General features: G+C 27.8%; 1 protein-coding gene across 1 annotated transcript; it reads right to left on the bottom strand.

The window, feature by feature from the left end:
- Positions 1 to 12,479: 12,479 nt before the first annotated feature.
- LOC142329153 (uncharacterized) lies at positions 12,480 to 18,296 on the bottom strand. Its single transcript, XM_075373499.1, has 3 exons — positions 18,234 to 18,296; positions 14,427 to 14,494; positions 12,480 to 13,714 (listed from the first exon to the last, which is right to left on the bottom strand). The coding sequence occupies exons 1-3, from the start codon at positions 18,294 to 18,296 to the stop codon at positions 12,547 to 12,549; spliced, it is 1,299 nt and encodes a 432-aa protein (XP_075229614.1). The 3' UTR covers positions 12,480 to 12,546.
- Between the last annotated feature and the right edge of the window lie 1,770 nt (positions 18,297 to 20,066).

Consider the following 20,066-nt stretch of genomic DNA (forward strand, 5'->3'; position numbering starts at 1 on the left):
ATTATTGTTAATGCTCATCATGCCATGTTGCCAACCATTTCAAAAGGAGAATGAAAACAGAAATATTGTGCAATTCTAAATAAATAAACTAAAACAAGTCATTTATCAATATTTAAATTTTGTTGTTGGAAACAATAATTACATTTTTAATTTATTATGAATTAAAAAAAGGAAAGAAAAGGAGTAAAATTGATTAATTACACGGAAAAAATTATGGCTATCATACAATTTTTCCATTCATCTCTTTTTGGTCAATCTGCAGTTAGGAGAAAAATTATAATAAAATTAACTATAGTTAAATGTGTACAATTAAATTAGTGTGAAATAATTATTTGTACTTACTGAGAAGCTGTTTCAAGATCTTTAGTTAAATGTGTGTTTGAATTATTTTTTACTTTTGATGATTCAGTTGATGTGATAATTTTTGGAAACTGTACTGATGAACAGTTACCAATATCTGCTAAAAATATCAGCCCCACTGCCTGAAAATATATATTAAAAAAATGAAAATATTAGTTTTATTAAACTTATATAAAAAAAAAAAGTAAATAAGTTTATTTATACACCAGGGTCATACAGAAAGTTCTCATCCTGGCACAGAGATGGCGCAAGTATGATCAAATAATTATGTTATTTTAGTGTGATCCTTTATATGACATACTGCAAAGTTTCAGATGTGTGCTTTTAGTTGTTTGTTTACAATAATTGAGTAAAGAAAATAAGTTTTGATATTTTCTGAAAAATGGATAAAAGTGAAGTTCAAGCTGTTATAAAAATACTTTATTTGTACAATTAGAGTTGGATTCTATTTTAAAGGATACTACTACACCCTCATTTTTGACAGTAAAAAACATTTCTTCGATGTTTTGAAAGAGTAAATAAAACTCTGATTCACCTTTAACTTGCCATTGATTGAACTGCAGTCCAAACAATGATGGGAGCAGGTGAAATTTGTCAAAAAAAGCGAAAACGGTTCCACCTGTAGGAAAAGTCATGACTAGGATTTTTTTGGAATTTTTATGGTTGAAGTAACCTGTGAAAAAGTAGGAATATTAATGAGGAATATTACTTTTCACTACTGGACCAATTGAAGGGGGTGCTATTTGAGCTAAACTTCCATATGGCCAAAAAGAAAGTGCTTTTCACTATAATAATGAGCCTGCATACTTGTCTGGGAAGTTGCTCCAAAACACTATGACCTATCCACTATGACTCGAAGTGCTTCTACATGCGCCATATTCGGCTCCCAATGATTATTTACTCTTCCTAAACCTGATGAATTGGCTTAATGGATGAAGATTCACTTCAAATGATGAGGTCAAAGCTGAGATAACTGCATATTTTTCAGAAGTAGACAAATCGCATTATACTGAGGATATTAAAGTTGTTTGTTTAAATGTATTGAATAGCAAGATATGTTGCAAGGTTTAATATAATAGCAAAGTATGATGTTGAAAATATATAAAAAATTTTTTTTAAAATTATGGGATTTCTTTTTCAGGCCAAGAACACTTTGAAAGGGCCTTGAGAGTGGTGGGGTAGTCAGAAGGAACAAAGCCCTCGTTAATGAATCAGGTTGAAGAGAGTAATTTTTACTTTTTACATTACGAACAATATTAAAAAAAAAGAAAATAGAGGATTTCCTACTTTTTTTTTATTTTACCAAAATTATCATATTTATTTCTTTTAAACAAATAAAAATTTCTAAAACACTAAGGGGTAGAAGGTAACTTAAACACAAACTTGGAGGATTTGCAATAATATACCAGCCACCTTTTTTTTTGTATTGAATATAATTTTTAATCAAATATGTATTTTTTAAAAAGAGTAAAAAAATAATAAATATAATTACAAAATAAAAATTATTGTATTTTGTAACTAAACTGCCTTAAACTGCCTCCCACCTGCTGTTAATAGACTTCTCTTACCACCCTTGACCCAGGGACAGAAAAAAACAGCATCCAATCAAGAAGAGAGCAAAGGTACAACGATACATTGTCAAAAAAAAATAGTTACTTTACCCTCTGAACTAAAAAAAAATATTTTATACGGTTACTAATAAAATTTATACAAATTTTTATGAGTCAAAGTACATAAAATCATATTCAAAATATAAATGAAATAAACATTTTTCTGGATGCATTTCAAGAAGAAAACAACAAATAATCAACACTTAATCAAATAGATATTTGATTATCATAAAAATATTTTTGTTTATATTATTTATTAAAGTTTTTTTTTCAATCAACAAATTCTCCCAAAAAAACGTTATTCTACATAATATAAATTTAAAAAATTGGTTTTTATGATAAATTGGTTAAAAACCCTAAAAATAAGCTACATCAAACCAACTTTGATATGGTAACCATAAATATTTTAGTTATCCAACAGTGACATACAAAACTATTTGGGTCAGTTTAAAAATTATATAAGTAGTTTATGCAGTGTTTCACATTTTTATTAATTTATTATATACAAGTTGTACATAAAGTACGGCATCCTTAAATAATTTTTCCAACTTGTTGAACATAGAAATATTAAGTTTAGCAAATACTCTTACCTCAAAATGAGCTATGTTTGCTTTCTTGAGTATCTGTAAAGGAAAGGTATAGCGATCAGCCAAAATTTTGGGTATTGGGATTTTTGAAAATTTCAGTGTTTCAAGATCCCCTTAGACCAGTGTTTCTCAACCTGTGGGATGCGCCTCCCTAACACTATTATGGGTTTGCATGATAACCCTAAATGGGGGGCATGACCATATCAAACAGAAAATATTTTTATAAAAATGTATTAATTTAAATTGAAGGAAAGCAAAACAAAATACATTCACATTGTTTCACAACTGCTTGTGTACTTTGGAATCTCTCCGACATTGAATGAGCACCATTGGTGCATATTGCAATGCAGTTTTTCCACTCTATGTTTGCCTCATTTATAAAATCATTTAAGGTAGCAAATAATGCGAGTGCTGTTGCTTTGAGTTCTATTGGTTTCCAGGGAAGCAGTTCTTCTACTGCTGACACACCATCACAAAATCAAACATAGGCAATGAATGAGCATCTTTATTGCTATCTGTTGCCTCGTCAAGCTGAATTGAAAACAATTTGTCATGCAACTTTCTGAAAAGCTGATGCTGTACATCTTCAGCTATATCACCAATTCAACGTGAAACAGTATCATTTGATAGAGATATGGACTGCAATTGATTGGCAAAATTATCTCAAAACATAGTTTCTACAATCTGAATTGCAGCTAGCAAAATAAGTATTTCACCTATGGTGTAAGGCTTTTTACATCTGCTATTTTATATGAAACTTTGTAAGAAGCAAGTAAAGCTTTTTCATTCACAAAGTTTTTTTTAAAAATTATGTTTGCTTTTTATATGATTTTGATTTTAATTCGAAGAATTTTCTGGGTTTGTTAATGTACTATGAAGCATTTCCAAATGTCATTTAGGTTCATTAGGTTTCATGCTGTCTGCTGCCAAAAATTTTGAGTAAATGACACACAGGGACCTTTCTTCTTCATTTACTTCAGTACTGGTTAACCAAAAATTTAAGTATTCTTGAGAATATTTTCTTGATTTTATTTTTGGAACCACGCTCGTCTGTGCTGTTGTTGACGCTTCACTGTCGTGATTTATCCATGAATCTATATTTATCCATGATTTTGTACAAATCTACTGCCGAAAATATTTAATAAAGTGAGTCGCAATTAACACGCAAATTACAACATACACATACACGATAGATTCGATAGCGATAGAAGGATCGACTCGTCTGAGACTGTCTGGAATTGAACGAGGTACAGCATTTATACTCGTTTGCGCAGACGTTCCAGAATGTTCAAGATAAATCGTGAAGCAGCAGAATGTCAGATATGGTGGACGTAAGGCAGAGAGCTATAGAGAGGCATCAATTCTGGTTTTGTCAATGCAGAGGATCGGTGTTGTCAAATATCAATAAATTTACTTATTCTTGGTAATTTGTAAGGTTTGTAATTAAGGTCGTAGTGTAGCTTTAACGTCAAAATACATTATTATTGTATGAGAGGAGGAGGCGCAATGAAAATGATGATTGAAAATCGGGTCGTAAATACTGAAAGGTTGATAAACGCTGCCTTAGACCAAAAAAAGAAAAGTTTTAGAAGTGTCTGGAAGATATACGAATACATACGTACATGAATTGGTCAATATTTTAATTAATATTTATGGACTGGTAAAACATAAATACTTTGAAAATTACTCAGTATGTCTATTTTAGAGCATTGATGTATCAAATTTTGGAGAAAACTAAAAAATTGGGGTAGTTTTCTCATTTTTAATCTTTTGTAAATGGTTGTAGAAAATTGAGCTTTGATACGATTTAAAATTTAAAATACTTTAGTTAAAATTCCAAAGTTTTAAGACAATTGGATTTAGGGATGGAGGACGTTCAACATTATTTCTTAATAGTTCTAGCTCCATATCTCAAAAACCTGTTGACCAAGAAAGTTAATATTTAGGAAAAATATTGGCCAATATATCCCCACCCCACCCAGTTACTGTCTGATTTTCGATCCCATCGTACAAGATTATTTTATTTTTTTTTTAGTAAACGCAAATTTTTTTTAGCTTTGCTTAATATCATTGCACCAAATCGAGCCGACTTATTTAGATGAATAATTACACCGAAAAATAACTTTTAAACCTCAAAAACAAGGGGATTGAACTGAATAATCTCCTTGTTTTAAAATATAAATTTTTTATAAGCCTTATTTTCAAAATTGAAAATCCGATGTATCTGGATTGTAGTAGTAATGTAGATGAAAAGAAGGAAACCTTTTAAAAAAAGAAGGTAACCTGATTAAGAATAAAAATTTTGTTTAATTTCTGATATTTATTGTTTTTAAAATTGTATCTGTTATTAAAAATATTATGAGATAGCTAACGAGAAAGAGTATCACAAATTTTTCAACAAAAATTGCTTTTTTTTTTTAATAAAAAAATTTTTTGGCAATTATATTCTAAATAAAGTAAAATTTTAATGATATACACAGTATTTGGTTAGGAAATCGACAGGGACCCACAAGGTTTTACTAAAACTTTCATTTTTTTATAAAAAAAAAAAGATTTGTACGAATTAAATCGGACCCAATTTTTTTTTACCGATGGTCTTTATCTTTTTTTGAATTGCACTCTAAATATTCCATAATTAAGTCATTATCATTTAAAAATCCTACGTCGTATTTGAAATAAAACCTGTCTAGAGGAAAGTCAATAAAATTATGCACCTTTATCCGGGTTTTTCGGTATGAGATTACTTCAAGCCTCTAGAGGTCCTCCCAGTGTGGAAAGTCAAAAGTTTTAAATGGAAATGGGTCGGATTGTGACATATAAATTTAAAGATCATTGAAAACAAACATTTGACCTAAAAAGGTTGCCTACGACAACTTTAATTAAAACACTAGCAATATAATTTTTTTTTTTAACAGCTAGTTTCAAAATTGATCTGCAGTGCCTTTTAAATAAATGCTCAACAATAAATTACAGTTTAGCAAATGTTCCTATCTCAAAATGATCTATTTTTACTTCCTTGTACGAACTAAAGGAAGTACTGTAATCGCGAAAAATTTCGGTTTTCAGATTTCAACGGAAATATCCATTTTGACCCTCCCTGAATCCATTTTTACTAGTTTCGGCGTGACGTCTGTGCGTATGTATCTTGCATAAGTCAAAAAGGATTAACCGTAGGGGGCTGAAATTTTGGATTTTGGAAATCCAAAAAATTTGGATTTTAGATTTTTTCTTGACTGCAGTAATAAGACATTGAGAGTTTTTCAACAAGAGTTTTTCAATAAGTGGTACTTATTTTCATTGGTTCCAGAGTTATACCCAAATAAAATTTTAAGTAATGAAATATTTGGATCTTGCAAAGGGAAGGCACATGGCTCAAATCCGACTTCATCTCCTTTTCTGTAACTTTCTTTTTCTTTATTTAAATGTATTGATTTATTAATAATTATTAACCTCTGATTGTAAACACATTTTTATAAGAAATAATAATTCAATAAAAAAAAAAAAAAAATGAAAAAATCAGAAGTTATTAATGAAATAAAATTTTATGTACTTTTCATTTAAAAAAAAAATGTGTATACGTAATTGTATGCGTACAACGAAGTCTATATATAGTGTCCACATCAGATTTTCTGATATGTTATCACTTGAGGTATACTTAGGTCACTTTTGAAATTAGCTATGACAAATTTTATGTGTGACTACTAACCATTAAATTTTGATTAGGACTGTCATACCTTAAAAGCTTTTTATATCAATTTTACATTTCCGGCGAATGCACTTGAATAGCTATATTAAATGGGAAAGTATGTGATCATGTCATAAATAGGGTATCCGGTTTTTTATGAATATTTTTATGTTTTAGGGTCCAACTAGTTCATCTAGACAAACATATTTATAAATTAGCATAAGTATGTACGTTTGTGTCGCACTGCTCCTTATATCTCAGGGGAGGCCAAATCGATATTCTTCAAATTTGTCTCAAATATTTCTATAAGTGGGGATCACACACACACACACACACACACACACACACACCCATATATATATATATATACACTGATCATATTAATTTTTTTACAAAATTCCTTATGGGGGTTAGAGAATATCGTGAAAAACCCCCGATTTCGATTTTCTTCAGAGAAAACTTTATTAAAGCAAATTTCTACCAACAATGCACATATATATGCACTGGCAAAAAAATAAAATATGTGTATAAAATCAAACATTTTTTGGATTTTATATATATATAAATTCCCCAAAAAACATATTTAAAAAATCAATCCCCACCTATCAAAACGGAAATGTATGAATTTTGTTATTTTTCTCTATCTTCGTTCGGTTTAAATATTTTTCATAATTTTTTTAACAGTTTATACTTCAAATTTATAGCTACCGAAAAATGTCTACATTTTTAAAATTGTACATCCCGGACCCAATATGCAAAAAAGCGTTTTAAAAAAAATTTGTACAACTTTTTTCATTTTCTTATTTTAACCTTTTTTGAAGGTGTTAGATTTAGAGAAAACTTTACTTAAGCGAATTTACTAAGCTTAACGTTTAAATGAATATATTTTTCATAAAATTTCTTCCTCACTTCTAAAAAAAATATATATTTCGTTTTACATTTTATTTAACGTAAAATAAAACAAAGGATTTTTATTAATAAATATCCTTTTTTTTGTATTTTACTTAATCAGTAAAAGGGCTGTTAAAATTAAAGTAGTTTTTACATATATATTCCGGACCCAAAATGAGATGCAATTTTTTTCATTACTTTCATAAAAATTACACTTTATTTTTTAGTATTTTAAAACAATTATCGTTTAAATCGATATTTTTTTGTTAGGGATTACTTCTTTATAGATGAATAATTCGTAAACTATCCCCACAGAATAAGAATACCCGGTAAAAAATTTGGTAACAAAAAATGTTTTCTAATCGTATTAATACATATTTCTTATTATTTTATAAAAAGATGAAATTATTTTATTGTAAAAATAAAAAATCAGACTCTTAATTTTTGAATTACAAAAACGTGACCGGCGCAGCTTGGAAAGTCATGCAATACTATGGTAGATTCTTTTTACTTCCTTTTACGAAGTAAAGGAAGTATATTGATAGCGAAAAATTTTGGTTATCAGATTTCAACGGAAATATCCATTTTGACCATCCCTGAATTCATTTTGACTAATTTCGGCGTGACGTCTGTACGTACGTACGTATCTCGCACAACTCAAAAACGATTAGCCATAAGATGTTGAAATTTCGGATTTAGGACAGTTGTAACATCTAGTTGTGTAGCTCCCCTTTTGATTGCAATCGACTAGACCTAAAGTGTCCAAAAAAGCCAAAAATCTAATTTTTTGGACTTTTTCTTAACTTAACTTTTTTTTTCTTAACTTTTTCTTAAGAGCAATAATAAGCTCTCATTGAGAGATTTTCAACGATATATCATAAGTGGTACTTATTTTCATTGGTTCCAGAGTTATAGCCGAATAAAAGCTTAATTAATGAAATATTTGGATCTTACGGGCTAGTATATAGGTATCGAGAAATGTCTGCATTTTTTAAAAAATTTACATCCCGGACCCAATATGCAAAAAAGCTTTTTAAAAATAATTTTCTACAGCTTTTTTTATTTTTCTTATTTTAACCTTTTTTGAAGGAGATGTAAGATTTAGAGTAGCACATCGGTTCGAATCCGACTTCTTTTTTTTAATTTAAATATATTGATTTATTAATAATTATTAACCTCTGGTTATAGAAAAAATTTCCGATAAATAATAATTCAGTAACAATAAAAAAAAAAAAAAAAAAAATACGAATAAATTTCACAAGTTATTAATGAAATAAAGTTTTATGTACTTTTCATTAAAAAAAAAAATGTACATATGTAATTTAATAGGTGTACAAGGAATTTATATGGTGTCCTTATCAGATTTTTTCAATAGCCTTTAAAATTTTTTTCACAATCCTACGTTTCCATTTAAAATTTTTGAGTTGTCCTCCATGATGACTTGGGATTATCATGGTGATTACCGAAAAATAAATTGTTTCCTGGTAATTTAATTTTTTATGCATGAGTTGTCATAGTTTATGTACATTCTATATTGCAATTACTGAAATAACATTCTTTTTCGTTATTTCACTGGTTTGAGGCAAATCTCTATTCGTTTCTGTGGTATTCTAATCTCTTTTATAACCATAAAGCGGAACATATTATTATTATTATTGTAATGATTTAAAATAAAATATCAATTATCTTACCATTTCGACTTACTTTTACCTTTTTTTTTTTTTTAAACGTAATAATTCTTCAATAAATATGCATACATGCTGTAATATTCTTATAGACTTAATTACTAAAAAATTAAATTATATATGAAAGAAAGTAATTTTTAATGGACGATAATATAAAATAATTCAAGGAAACAAATGTTTTTAAAATTGACAATAAAAAATTCAATTTCACTATTATTTTATGTTAGATAATAATAATAATCTTTTCAAAATAATAGGGCATAATAATAAAGAAAAAAGTGTGACAAATAATATGATTAACGAATTCATTTTTATTCTCGTGGTTATTGTATTATTATTAACAAGAAAAGAAGGAAGTATAAAGAAAAAAAATGGAAGTAATGGACGTCACAAGAACTACTGTTATAAAAATACATTATCAATATCCTTTACCAATTGTAAACTACATTAGTAGTTAGTAAAATAGTCTACTATCTGTACGTATACTGTATATTATCCGTAATAGTTTTCAATAATAACAACAATAAAAAAAGAAAAAATACAAGGAACTCAGCACGTTAATATACACTTTCTCCACAAATAAAAATAATGTTACAATGTTTCCCTGAAATTTTAACAACCGTCCATCCAATTTATATTTGCGATTTATTTAAGAAAAAAAATAATAAATAAAATAGCATTACAAGCAATAAAATATTAAATAAATAAAAATAATTATTTGTCTTGTAATCTGCAAAAGATACAATTCAAATATAAACACAATTACGTCACAAAATCTATTTACTCAAAATGGTTGAGATGTGCAGGGCATCGACTGCTGTGATCACTTAGCCCGAATGGAAATTTTTAGCCTATGAAAAATGCTATGCCTGACCGGGATTTGAACCGAGGACCTCCGCGTGAAAAGGCTAAGATGCTATCATGGAATACGGCAAAATATTTTCATTTCTATCATAAATGTTTTTGTTAAAAAAAAGTTTTACCAATATCTCCGATCAAAAAATATAAAAAAAAAAAATGTAACATTAATCTTTTACTTCGTAATTTCTCTCCCCTTTTTACACTATCTTATCACCTAACTATATGTATATTTTATATAGTACATATTTCATATAGAATGTTTTTTGTGTTCGATTCCCGGTCATGTTCGGCAGTTTTTTATACATATTGAATTTCATATATATAATGATCCAAAGTACAACCTTAAGAGGAATTCCTGTAGTGAACAGCCACCGAATGATATCTAAAAAACATTAATATTTAAAAATGATTAAAAATTAATAAAATTAAACTTTCAATAGTTTTTTTTTGTAAATTTCTAAGTAATAACGTATTATTTCTTTCCAACGTTTACAGTTTTAAAAATATTATGAGATTTTAAATATTTTATTTTCATACTTTATATATTTTTGCAATATACTTATGGAATATAATCAAATATATGTTTAATAAATACATACGATTAGAATGTTAAACAATTTATTAAATTATATTAGTTAAAAATTTAATTTTTTGAATTATATTAAAATATTTAGGAACAATTTTTATTTTAATATAATTTCCTTTAAATTTGTAACAAGTCTATGTTATATATCATTTTAATTAAAAATTATGTTTAATTTTTCTTAAGAAACTATCAATGACGGTTTTTTCTTTAAGAAAAACAATTTTTTTAGTTTGCAACTGATTGTTAGAAGATGTCGACGCTTGCGGTGTAGAGTAAAAACCCAATTAGTAAAAATTTAATCGGAAAAAGTATTAAAAAAACTATACTAAAAAAAAAATTAGCCATAGTTTTGTCCGACCCTTGGCAATTCCAAATTTCTTGGAATTTTCCTGACACGTTTTACGTGTGGCCTTCTCAATGCGGATAATTGAAACCCAACCACCAAAGAACACCGATATACAGAATCAAATTCATCTTCCTTTACAAGGACTCAAACATTAGAACTCTCGACCTCAAAAATCATCTGATTTTGCGATGACGAGTTTAAGCACTAGACTAACCCGGCGGGTTAAAAAATATATAAACCAGTCGATAATTATTTATGTATCTAAATTATATGTTAACGCATGTATTTATAATTGAAAAGAATTTAAGAAAGAAGATTTATCTTCTGATAATAAAACTGAACATTAAATTTTAATATAAAAACAATTAATTTAATAAAAATTAATAATTGTGGTAAAATGTAAAATGGAGAAAGTGAAAAATAAGGAATGATTTTAATATATAGATTTAAGAAATATCCTTAATTATAAACAGATTTATTAGACCGCAGTTTTATTTAAAATTAATTGGTTAATTTATATATTTTTTTATTATAATCACGTGAATTTCTGTATGCAATTTTAGTGTAAATCGTTTTATGTTATTTAAATAACATAACATAACAGTATATAGATATTTTATTTTTTTAAATGGGTATTTTCTTTAAAATATGAAAAAAATGTAATTTCATTTACAGAATTAATTAAAGTAAATATTTTAATTAAATTTAAAATAATTAAATTTTTTTAAATATTGAATTAAAAGACAACATGAAAAAATAAAATTTTTTTGTTTTTATTTTTACAGAATGAAATTTATCAACAGATAAATGGGATTCAAATTAGAAAAAAATATTAAACTGGAATCTAGACATTTTTGGAAAGATATTAAACAAAGAAGAAAGGATATAAACAAAAATCTTAATATTATTAAAAAAATATAACAGAGATTAAAAAATTTGCAATAGAAAAATAACGAATGAAATATAGATCAGATTCTGTTATTAATATCTCAAGTTATATAACAAAATTTGTAGTCAATCAAGTAATAGTATGTACGAATACCTTTCATGTATTAAAATTAGTTAAAACATATCCTGTATTGTTTTTAAGAGTCCACAATAATATAATTTTTGTAAGAATAATCAAAAAATACCGATACAAGTATTTAAATAGTAAAGTTCAAGAAATGTATTATCAGTGATATATTATTATGGAAATGACTAAATAAAAATATATATATATATATAAAATTTATATTTATATTGTATTTAAAGGAATGAAATAAAAATAAAAACACATCATTTGTAAAATATTAATATTTTTATTTTAATAATAATAATAAAAATACAATAACAGTAATAACAAAAACAATATTACAAAAATAATAAAACAATTAACGGATATATTTTTTGATACCACTTAACAATTACGTGGTAAGGTAATGAGTGCGTGGATTTTTTTTTATTGGTAACATTTTATGTAATTATGTGTTCTGAGTATCATAAAATTGGTGAAACAAGTGTATAACAAATAATAATAATAATAACAAAATTTAATTAATAATGATTTTTTGGTAAGTTTTTAGGTAAATAACGGTCTTTGGTAATTCTAAAAGTCATTGGAATAGACTAATGCATTTGATCGAACCAAAACTGAACAAAAAAGACAAAAAAATAAATTATAATATTGCGACCTTAAGAATGGCAGTAATCATTATTCAGTTCTTGGTCGATAATTTTTTGATAAAAAAAAAAAATAAATAAAAATATCAATAAAATAACGATGGATTAATAAGGATTTTCCCTTTTCATTAATTTAAACGAAAATACAGTCTTACCAGTCGACGATGATTAACTAACAATGATGATAATAATAATTAATAATTGTACGAATAATAATATTAATAGTAATAATTAAGATAATTTTGATGTACGGTGCCTAAGCGGTGGTTGTAATTATGGCTCGTAGATGGTATAACCGCCATCTAATTCTCCCACGCTAAACGCTTCACCGCTGTGGCCACCGACCTGTCCTCCTAATAAAACGCTATCGAAAGCGCGATCGTCTCCGGCTTGATAAAATGCGCCCAATCCTTCGTCGTGGCTGCCTCCGCCGGCGCCGCCACCGTGATGGTCATCGGTATGGTGTTCGTGTCCGTGAGCGGCGTGTCCGGAGTGTTTGTGTCCGTGTCCGAAATGTCCGTCGTGGTGGTGACCGTGTTCGGCGTGTCCAGAGTGTTTGTGTCCGTGTTCAGCGTGTCCTTGGTGCTTGTGTCCGTGGCCGAAATGTCCGCCGTGATGATGACCGTGATCGGCGTGTCCGGAGTGTTTGTGTCCGTGTCCGAATTGTCCGCCGTGGTGGTGTCCGTGTTCAGCGTGTCCGGAGTGTTTGTGTCCGTGACCGAATTGTCCGCCGTGGTGGTGTCCGTGTTCGGCGTGTCCTGAGTGTTTGTGTCCGTGTTCGGCGTGTCCGGAGTGTTTGTGTCCGTGTTCGGCATGTCCGGAGTGTTTGTGTCCGTGTTCGGCGTGTCCGTGGTGCTTGTGTCCGTGTCCGAATTCACCTCCGTGGTGGTGTCCGTGTTCAGCTTTTCCGTGGTGTTTGTGGTCGTGGGAAGCGTGTCCGTGGTGTTTGTGTCCGTGTTCGGCGTGTCCGTGGTGCTTGTGATCGTGTGCGGCGTGTCCGTGGTGCTTGTGATCGTGAGAGGCGTGTCCGTGATGCTTGTGTCCGTGTTCGGCGTGTCCGTGGTGCTTGTGTCCGTGACCGAAGTGTCCTTCGTGCTTATGTCCGTGTTCGGCGTGACCTTGATGTTTGTGATCGTGACCGGCATGTCCCTGATGCTTGTGATGATGTTGAGCGTTTCCGTGGTGTTTGTGTCCGTGTTCGGCGTGTCCTTGATGCTTGTGATGGTGATCGGCGTGTCCGTGATGCTTGTGTTCGTGGCCCGCGTGCCCTTGGTGTTTGTGAATGTGATCGACGTGACCGGAATGATAATGGTGATGCGTTACGCTTCCGCTTCCTTTGCTATCGTCTTCTACGTCGTCTCCTTGAATTATTTCGTATACGGTCTGCGCCGGAGCGACGGCCGGTTCCAACCCGACGGGCACGACAGGGACCAACACGTTTCTGTAATGAAAAAACAATAACACTGTTATACTCGAATAGACATCGCAGTTAAATGTAATAATGCAATCTACATATTATGTAAATACATTTCCTTTTATTTAACACCGCAAATTACTATAACAGATTTCACAAAGAAATTTATAAATGCGTTCACTGCTGCTATTATTACTTTTTATTAAGATAATAAAAAATAAATACGACATAAATAAAACTAAAACGATGAATCGAGATTTGATTGAATAAAACAATTACAAATAATTAATATTGAAAGAATATTGTATTATATTTAAAATCGTTTATTAAAAAGTGAATACACGTTAATTTCTTTAATGAATGACTACTAATTACGTAATATTTTAAAAAGAAAAAATAGAAAGACATTTACCGATTAAATTTTGGAATATAATACAGTTATTTTAAACAGCGATGAAATTTTGTCAAATTACAGTAAAAAAAATAGAAAGAAATAGATGAATAAGAATAAATGAATAAAGATTGATTACGATTCGGTTTTATAATTCAAAAGAATTTGAAAAAATTTAATAGTAAAAATAAGAAATAAGACCAATCAAGATTTAAGTAAAATTATTCTTTTGAACGAAAGATTTCATTCTTCTTTAACAATATTTCTTCTATTTTCTATGGTGAAATAAAACTATTTAATAAATTATCCGCATAAAGAAGACGAAGAAGAAGAGAAATAGATACTTACTCAGAAGGAGCTGCGTCATTATCGGCTATACAGAAGCCCACAACCAGGCTGAATATTAATGGAAATATCTGAAATAAAAGAAACATTAAATTTAAATAAAATATATTTAAATGCTAATGAAAATTATTTTTCTATTGACTATAAGAAATTTATTTATGAAATTTTCAGTCGGTAATCAAATCATATCTTGACTTATTTATTATTTATGGTATTTAATCTTTAAATAGAAAATCCAGAAGCTTGTTTTATTTTTAACTTTTTAATTTTTTATATTAAAAAAATAAGTAATAATATATGAATTAAAATAACTCCAATTACCAATTACTTTTAAAGAAGAGAAATGGTATTAATTTATGAAAATTATGTCAGAGCTATACAACATATAAATTTTTTTTTAAAATATATAAAAGAAATTTAATATTTATATAATAAAATCAAATAAATTCTACTGTTTTAAAGGTGGATTTTTAAAAAAATTATTTTTCAAATATTATCGGTTTTTAAATATTCAAAATAGGCTAAGTATAAATTTTAAAAAGTGAAAAACAAAAGTATTATGCTTATTTCTTTTAATTAAAACTTTAAAGTTTAATGGTTTAAACTTTAAACCAGTAATATTTTATATTATAAACAAAAAATAAACTAACTGTTCTGACTGAAAAAAATATAAATAAAAACAGTAAAAATAAAAATGATAACGTATTTACATAAAGAATATAAAATCAATAAATAAAACTTAATAAATTCGATTCAGCTAGTTATATTTTTTTAGAAATAAAATCATACAAAAGTACATTTCATTTCATAAAATTTAATTTAAATAAATAAATGATTTTATATATATATATATATAAAAATATGAATATATAAAAAATATATATAAAATATATGAATAAAAAAAAATAAAATGAAGTTATATTAAAAAAAAAAGTTCAGAATTAATGTTTATTATTAAAGCTTGCAAAGAAAGGTAATATTATTTAAATATTTTTCTTTAGATCTAATATTTTATAGGAAACTATTTAATAATTACTAAATGGTTAAATTTTATGTATATTTTTATTACTAGCAATAAAGTTATACTTTATTTCATTCAGAGTAATAAGGAAATAAATATTTATGAATAAAATCAGACTCTTAAAATATATGATTTAAAAAAAATGATTTTTTTTTAAAGGCAACTAAAGTAATGAATAATTTAAAAATAAAAATACAAATTAATTTTGTGTAAAGTGTATATATATATATATATATATATATATATATATATATATATATATATTTATAAATTAAAAAAGAAATAGTATAAATTTTAATAAATTTTTCTCCAGTAAAAATAATTTTAATAAGTTTAAATATAGAATATTAATAAAGTAAAATAAAACTTTGTTAAGTTGGTAATGGATTCAAATAAGTTGTCTAGTTCGTCAACAAATCAACGTTTTGTTCTAAACAGTTACCAAGAATCAAGGCAATAAGATGTATTTCATTTTAAAAAGATTTTTTTAAATTAATACTCTAGTAGTTTAATAATTAAAAATGATTAAAATGAAGAAGTTATTTCTTTAAAAAATTATTCCAGTTATTAATAATGAATGATGAAAAAAAAAAATTAAATTTTTCATCGATAATCTACTAAGAATAAAAAAAAATTCTTAGCTATCCTTTTAATGTTTAAAATTATGAATGAAAATAAATAATATGTACTGACCATTGTTGTGTACTGTGATAGAATAGTTATTCCCATGAACCAGCTAGCTCCTCTTCTATGCTGTTGGTTGGTGTTGGTCCACTCTGATTAAACCACCACAAGCAACTGACATAGATCGGACTCGCATGTTAAGCTTTTATACAAATCGGGGGATAGTCTCGCCTGTCGCCATCTTATCTTTGGATGCCGGAAAAAACAAGTTAGCTTTTCCTTTCTCTCGGCTATGCTATTGTCTAGTATAGCATGAGTTTTATGTCATTTTTAAATGGTTTATAACATACAAGATTATCAGCAGAACATACTCGATAATTAATTCGATATAATTATTTATTATTAGGAAGTTAAAATATTTTTTTTTTAATTTTAAAATAAGTACTAATTAATTTCTTCGTAATCTTTATGGATTTTTTTTTAAATAAATATTTATCATAAATAATTAAATATTTGTCCTCAATTATTAATTGTCAAATCTTACGTACAAAGAAAAAAAAAAATTGACGTTACCTGATTTGTAACTCAAATGTTCAGAATTAATATTAAATAATTTAACCTGTCCAACAACCCAACTACCATAAAATTAGAGAAAAAAAACAAAAAGATTAATCAAATCCTACAAATTGTTTTTTCTTATTATAAAAATTATCTTTTGCATATTTTACTATATCAAATGTGAATATATTTGTCTGGTACAATGTTACGTTCAAATTAATCCATATTTTTTTTTAATGTGATCTTTAGCATAAATTTGAATTAATTTTTTACTATTATTACTATTATCTTGTATACTTCGATATATAAACCTTTTTTTTATAGGTTTTATTAAATATACAGAGAGAATCAAAAGTATGGAAACTCCTCAAAAACTTCAAAACCGTTCCAGATGGAATACATAGCATTCAGGATAAAATATCGGCCAACTAATTTACCTTTTGTCGAGAAATAGAATTTCAACTCCTTTTTGTAGGATGGCCCAGGGGTAGTAACTCAAATATTTTAAACGGTAACATCCTTTGTGTGATAAATCATTTTAAAGGTTTCTTTAAGCCAAGAAAAATAGTATAAATAAAAAGTTGGTACGATATTTGTAGCTAAAATGGCGGCGGGATAAAGTTTGGACTTTGAAAAAATTATATTGAAAATTTTAATATCTGTTATCGGAAATAAATAAATTTAAAAAGATTTGATTAAATGGATATTATCGAATAAATTTATTAAAAAAGAATTATTTATTAAGCATAACGAAATGTTATGCTTAATGTTTGAAATGTCCTCCTCTTGTTTGACAGTGTGCCATTCGGTTGTAAAAGGATGATTTCCTAGTGATATTTTGTGCTGATTCTCGAATTATATTTTGTAAATCATCGATATCTTGGGGCTTATTATGATAAACAATACTTTATAAGCAGCCCCATAGAAAGTAATCCGATGCTGACAAGTCGAATGAACTCGCAGACTATTCTATTTAACTCCTTCAGTCAATCCATTTCCCAGGAAGAATTTCACGCACCTGAAAACCGAAATCAGTCGGAGCACCATCTTGTTGAAACCAAATGTTTTGGAAGTTGGGCCTTTTTTTCTTTATCCTGTTTAACCTCCGGGAATTATCGTTCACGTATTAATTCAGAGGATGAATGAGGATGATATGTACGAATGTAAATGAAGTGTAGTCTTGTACAGTCTCAGTTCGACCATTCCTGAGATGTGTGGTTAATTGAAAACCAACCACCAAGGAACACCGGTATCCACGATCTAGCATTCAAATTCGTATAAAAGAAATTGCCTCTACTAGGACTTGGAACGCTGGAACTCTCCACTTCCAAATAAGCTGATTTGGGAAGACGCGTTCACCACTATACCAATCCGGTGGGTTAAAGGAAGTTGGGGCCTACAACATTTTGAATGTTTGGAATGATATGGTCGAGAAGCAAAGCCTCATATTTCACTGCGTTTAAATTTCCATCAATAGATATAAGCCCTATCAATTGTTCACCGACAATACCTGCTCGTACATTTACTTTAACTGAATACTGTGTATGTGCCTCACGATATTACTGTGGATTAATATCAGTTTAGTCTCGACAATTACGACGATTTACACTGCCATCATCACTAAAAACTATGTTGTCTAATAAATTAGTATCTGCACTAATATTGTTCATAATATTATAACTAAATAACATTTTAATAATAATATTATCACATAAAGAATTAATTCAGTAAAAAAAAAAATTACAAAAAAGGTAAAAAAGATGTAATTAATGTAAGTAGCTTAAAAATGTGGTAAGGTAGACAAAATCAATTAGCCAACCGATCACAATAAGTTCTTATGTGAAACTAAAAGTGTAGTAATGAAACACACTAAATGGAAAATTACACAACAATGAGATAAGCTTCATTTTTGCAACAATTATAGACTATCAATAATCAGCTGATCAGCACGATTAGCTGATAATATTTTTATTTATTTACTCATTTAAATGGAAAAAAGCAATTTTTTGCGTTAAATAATATATATATATTTTTTTAAATTTAACTTTTAAATAAATTTTAATTTAATGTAATTTCTTTTTATTTAATTTTATTATTTAAACTTACAAACTAAATAATAAATTATTTATAGTCCTCTTTTAGGCAGGCCACGTTTGGAATATGTAAAACAAATTGGTAGGGATGTAGGATGTAGAGGGTATACTGAAATGAAACGACTAGCACTAGATAAGGAATCTTGGAGAGCTGCATCAAACCAGTCAAATGACTGATGACAAAAAAAGTCCTCTTTTTATAGAATTAGAAGTTGTGTTGTTTTTTTTACCAAATAATTTAGTAAACTTACTAAATTTAGTAATTTTCAAAATCCAAAATTTATCCCACCGCCATTTTGGATGCAGACATCATACAAATTTTTTATTTATACCATTTTTCTTGACTTAAAGATACCTTTAAAATAATTTATCACACAAGGAGTGTTACCATTTAAAATATTTGAGTTACAACCCCCAAGAAGGGATTGAAATTCTATTTCTCGTCAAAAGGTAAAGTAGTTGATCGATAACTTATCCTGAAAGTTAGAGTATTCTATTTGGAACGGTTTTAAAATTGTTGAGGGCTTTTCATACTTTTAACCCACTCTGTATTTAAAATAATTGAATAAAAGATTTTTTGTCAATATTACTCATTATAATTTTAAAAGATATTTCGGTAAATTATTACATACATATATTGACTGAAAATAAATGAGCGAGTAAATTAATAAATACATATGTATTTATTATGTGAATGTTTGTAAAAGCATCAAGATTTTTCTTTAAATTTATTTTTTTTTTTTATAGGCTCAGGTATAATGATAATTTTATGTACGACTATATCTTGTTTTGATTTCAAATATCGATCTGTAGATATTCATAAAACATTTGTCTGCATTTTTTTTTTTACAGGAGATCGGTAGTTTGTACTGAAGCTAACCTGAGTTTCGAATTATTTCTCGTTGAAAATGGTTTTAAACGATCTACGAAATATATACATATAATATAATAATAAGGGATACAAACATTATTTTTGTATAAAGTCATCAAAAGTTTTCAAAAACGTGAACTATATGACGTATAATAAAGATAAATTAAACCTTATCAAAGAACAAATCTAACAATAAACAAATAAAATCGACTATAAAATTTTACATTTCGCAAACATTCGCGAAAAGAAATCCTAAAAATCGAACCGTAGTTTTGTTCTGGTCTAATATAATAAAAGAGTACCTTTTGTTATTTTGCAACAAGAGAAATTCTTTAGTATTGTTTTGTTACGTAGTGGTATATTATAGTACACTTGTTATCGCCGAGTTCGGGTATAGTTTGTACAGAAGTAGAATTGATTTTTATAGCCGGACAAAGTTGTGCTGAATTTTTGTTAATTCTATAATAAGAGGACTA

The sequence above is a fragment of the Lycorma delicatula genome, chromosome 8 (assembly GCF_047948215.1).
Source record: "Lycorma delicatula isolate Av1 chromosome 8, ASM4794821v1, whole genome shotgun sequence".
Classification (NCBI taxonomy): domain Eukaryota; kingdom Metazoa; phylum Arthropoda; class Insecta; order Hemiptera; family Fulgoridae; genus Lycorma; species Lycorma delicatula.

What these genes read in the sequence shown, in the direction of transcription:
- LOC142329153 (XM_075373499.1), bottom strand. Translation starts at nt 18,296, where the DNA reads ATGAACAATATTAGTGCAGATACTAATTTATTAGACAACATAGTTTTT. An exon ending in TTTTTAGTGATGATGGCAGT is followed by an intron (nt 14,495 to 18,233) that starts GTAAATCGTCGT and finishes CTTTTATTTCAG; the next exon opens with ATATTTCCATTAATATTCAG. An exon ending in AATGACGCAGCTCCTTCTGA is followed by an intron (nt 13,715 to 14,426) that starts GTAAGTATCTAT and finishes TTTTCATTACAG; the next exon opens with AAACGTGTTGGTCCCTGTCG.